Below are 4,341 nucleotides of genomic sequence, written 5' to 3'. Positions count from 1 at the left end.
AAAAAAAAAAAAAAAAGTTTTGCTTCTAGACTTACAGAAAAAGGAGAAATAAATTCTAACTCTAAATTCCATGGTAATATGTCCAAGATGGGAGTTAACATGAATTTTTAGCCCACCCACTTTGGAGAAGGCAAGAGCAGAACTCAAGAATGATTTTGATGAAATTTGGAAAGAATAAAGGATACCCTGTTAATTCAGCATTCTATATGTCAAATAAAATTTAAAAGAGCAGATAATATATTATACATGTGGAAAAATATTTTAACTATTATTTTTACATGTATATCTAGTCAAAATGAACAAAGCTTAACATATAAAAACAGCTATTTTATTGTTTGTTTGTTTGTTTGTTTGTTTTTGGTACTGGGGATCGAACGTGGGTCCTTGCAGGCAGTAGAACCACTGAGCTAAATCCCCGGCCCAAAAAACATAGATTTTTAAGTTTGAAAAATAATATTTCAAATTATTTTAATAAAAAAATACATTTGTGTGGTAGTAGACAGAAATGGCTGTTTTTATACCACTAAGATCTATGCTTTGTATTGTGTGTTTTAAGCACTGTATAATATGTCCTGTGCAGTTTCTATATGCTACATACTGCTCCATACGTTGGTGGCATAAACCTTTATCTCTGACTCTGAGAAGGTTAAAAGAACATTGAGGGGTGTAAACTAGGAACCAGGTAATTATTCACAGCCTGACAAGAGTTCCCTGTGACTATGATGGAGAGGGCAAAGTATTAAGGATAAAGACATAGGAGTTTGAGCCGGGTGTGGTGGTGCACACCTGTAATCCCAGCACTCGGGAGACTGAGGCAGGAAGATCGCTGTGAGCTCAAGACCAACTGGGCTACATAGTGAGCTCCAGTTCAGTCTCAACTACATAGTGAGACCCTGTCGCAAAAAACCAAAAAAAAAAAAAAAAAAAAAAGGAGTTTTAGTTGCAACTCTATCAATTACAACAAAAAAAAAGCAGATCATTCTCTTTCTTGGATCAGTCTTCTTGTCTCTGAGGTGACAAAGACAGAATATATGATATCAAATGTTCTTCTGGGCTTAAGACATTTGCAGGTTCTACAAATCAGAATGCTAAATTTTTACTGAAAGGAGGTCAATGCAGGACCACAGTGCAGGACTTTTCAAGAATTATGTATGTCCTTCTATGCAAATTTTCCTAAGACTTTATAAGAATATTTGATCTATAAATGAAATCACCTGTCCTATTACCTGAGAAGTGGGGCTTAAAAAAATGAAGTTCTCTGACTCTAAATAAAAATGTAAAAAAATTAATTTCAGCTATAAAAATAATAGGAGACTATCTAAAGGCCTTAACCATAAGCTGAACCCTTAATCTGAGAAGGCCACAGCTGGGAAAGAAAATCAAAATAAAGCAAAATAAAAGGGCATTTCATGGCTGCCATCCACAAAGAGGAATGCTGCACAAAGCATGGCATCGGGCACCTTGGGCGCTGGCTAACTATTCCCGGTGATCTCAGTCCCCCAGCGTCAGACTGAACTGGGGCACAGCTCCTAACCTGAGAAAACAGAGAAAGTAGCCTACTTGTCCTGCAGTTTCTGTACTGTATTTCCCCAAAAGTAAGACCTAACTGGAAAATAAGCCTTGGCATGATGTTTCAGGATGCCTGTTAATATAAGCCCTACCCTAAAAATAAGCCCTGGTTAAGATCATCGGCCAGACCCATTTAGTACATCCATCAAATTATAAAATAATATTAATATATAATTGAATACAAATAAGTATTATTGACATTAATACTTAAAATAAATGATCATATAGTTAGTTATGGTTAATTATTAATTACAGTTAAGCATTTATAAATACCCAAGGAGGCGCTTTTAAATAAGAGGTAAACCGCTGTGTAACCAGATGAACTTGTGACTTACTGAATGATCCATCAGGGCACAGACACGACACATAAATAACGTGAGTACTTGATAATCATGGTTGTGCCTGATATTAATCTTCCTAATTCAGGACAATGTGTGTTATAATGGACACACTCAATGCTTTCTTGTAAAAAGAAACATTTTTTGAATTTGGTGCCTATTTTTCATCACTTTTGTGGGAGCCATCATTCTTAACATTCATTTTTTGTTGTCACTTTTGTCTTATAAGTCTTCAATTAACAGTTGATTTAATGGAAACTGTGAAGTCTAGGCCACACGAGGTCATGACTTGGGTGAAGAATTCATGGAATAAAATAACTGACAGCTATGTGGTTAATGCACTACAACCGGCCTAATGGAGAAGAAGTGCTGATTTAAGGAGAGCTCTATGGCTGGACGTAAGAGATTGGGGCCAATGGTTCTACAGGAAATGAAGTCGCAAGAAATTCTGACTGGAATTTAGGGTTTGGGGAGTTATGATGATGTTCCAGAGGAAGATGACATGATTCTATTTGAATAAATGTAGATTTCTGTACATGAATAAAGATTGCTATACATGAAAAAACAAGCCATACACTAAAGATATGCCCTATTGTATCTTTTAGAGCAAAAATTAATACAAGACCTGCTCTTATTTTGTGGGACATATAGAATATAGCAAAAAATTTTAAGAGCCTTACCAAAAGAAATAAGGAAAGTTGGGAAAGGAACTTCTTTTAGCCAAAGAAGGATGTATCTTCTCCTTTTCATGTCCTAGATGTTTACATTCTGGTTTCAATTTGAACTGCTCTTTTTCAGACTGGAGGAAGGAACATTTCAAGCCTGGTGAGTGGTCATGACTTTTTTGTCTATCTTTTTGTTTCCTTTCCAACCTGCCCTTCTATAGTCATATTTTCTCTTCCTAATTCCAACTTCCAGTTGAAAAGAGAGAGGCACTATTATTCTGGCAAAAACAAAACAAAACACAAAAAAGAATATGAACATTATTAAGTACTAGACTAAACTTGACATTGCTGCTAGATTTAGCTAGTCTGGTTGTGTCTCTCTCTACCTTCACATACTGTCCCAGCTTTTCTTCTGTCTGTGGGTCCACTTGGTTTTGAAAAGAGAAATTAGCATAGTCCCTCAGCTGAGGAGACCACACATTAATTGAAAAGTGCTTCTAACGGCAAGAGCACCCAGCTGCTCTTCTCAAGGAGGTTAGCTTATATATGCAGCCTGTTAATTGAGACATGTTTTAATTTATAGAGAGTAAGGAAAGAACAGTATTCTCAAGTAATTACTGAAAGTCCTGGCTTGCCCTGGTTGGGCTCAAACAGTGACTAACAGTAGCATAAGTAAAATGAAACGGAACAAGGAGTCTAGAGTCCATGATGAGAGTACACACAAACATCACCAGTTCATTATCTGTTTAACATTGTAGTAAATACCTTTTCTTCTTTTTCTTCTTCTTTTAGCTTCTGTAATTCTAAATCACCAAATGACTCAGTCGAACAATTCTGACCCAAAGAGCAAAGAGAACCGCAGAGAAGAAACACGGGAACTACCTCCTAGTGATGAGCAAGGAGATGGCAACCTCATCACACTTAAACAGGAACCCTTCGTGTCAGGAAGACATTACTGGGAGGTGGATGTTGAGAATGCTGCTGGGTGGACCGCAGGCATTTGTGAAGTACACAGAGATGGGAATGGATCATCCAAAGAGCCATCAAGAAAGAAGTTCAGGGTCTTGGTGAAGAAAGGAGATGAATACAAGGCTCTTGCCTGTTGTTCCAAAAGTATTTCTCTAGACACGTATGTCTCAATAGAAAAGTGTCCTCACAAGATTATGCTGTTCTTGGATTATGGGGATAATGACATTTCTTTTTACAATATGACCGATGGTACCCACATCTTTTCCTTCACCCAGTCCAATTTCTCTGGGCTGCTCTATCCTTATTTCAAACTTAGAAGCATGGAGCTCGCGCCATCTGCACAATGTTAAGTGTCTTGAAGAATGATGAGACGCTAGAAGTATAACAGACCCTTTCTAAAAACACCTCAGACATCACAAGGGGCCCTGAGCCTAAGACCCCATGAATCTCCATGACCAGAACTTCTGACGACATAAAGCAGCATTTCACAAATAATCTATGCAGAAGAATCAAGATTGGGTTTCTTTTAAAATTATTTTTGTAACTATTTCTTGCTTTATATCCAGTACATCACTGATTTAGGAAAATGGCATGGAAAAATGAAAAATATACAATTCTAAGTGGCAACTATTTTATTAATTCAACCTAAGTGAAATTACTCTTGTTAACTTGCTCTACACATTTTTAATTGTTTCTATACTCATTGCATAAAGAACCAGTTTTTTTTAAAGGCATATATAGTCATTGGTCTTTCAAATACACTTTGAGCAACATTCCTAAAAATTTTTCAAATAAAAATT

General features: G+C 36.5%; 1 protein-coding gene across 1 annotated transcript in view; it reads left to right on the top strand.

Moving 5' to 3' along the window:
- LOC104852358 (butyrophilin-like protein 1) overlaps nucleotides 1–3,891 on the top strand; it is a 7,241-nt gene extending 3,350 nt beyond the window's left edge. Inside the window, exons 7-8 of the mRNA XM_010609943.1 lie at nucleotides 2,706–2,732; nucleotides 3,365–3,891. Of these exons, the coding sequence (XP_010608245.1) occupies nucleotides 2,706–2,732; nucleotides 3,365–3,891 (554 nt within the window). The remainder of the gene's footprint in view (nucleotides 1–2,705; nucleotides 2,733–3,364) is intronic.
- The last annotated feature ends 450 nt before the right edge of the window (nucleotides 3,892–4,341 follow it).

Source organism: Fukomys damarensis, unplaced genomic scaffold, assembly GCF_012274545.1.
Source record: "Fukomys damarensis isolate Sample0158 unplaced genomic scaffold, DMR_v1.0_HiC HiC_scaffold_20, whole genome shotgun sequence".
In the NCBI taxonomy this organism is placed as follows: Eukaryota; Metazoa; Chordata; class Mammalia; order Rodentia; family Bathyergidae; genus Fukomys; species Fukomys damarensis.
Note: the sequence above shows the minus strand (reverse complement) of the source record. Positions and strands in the feature narration are given on the sequence as shown.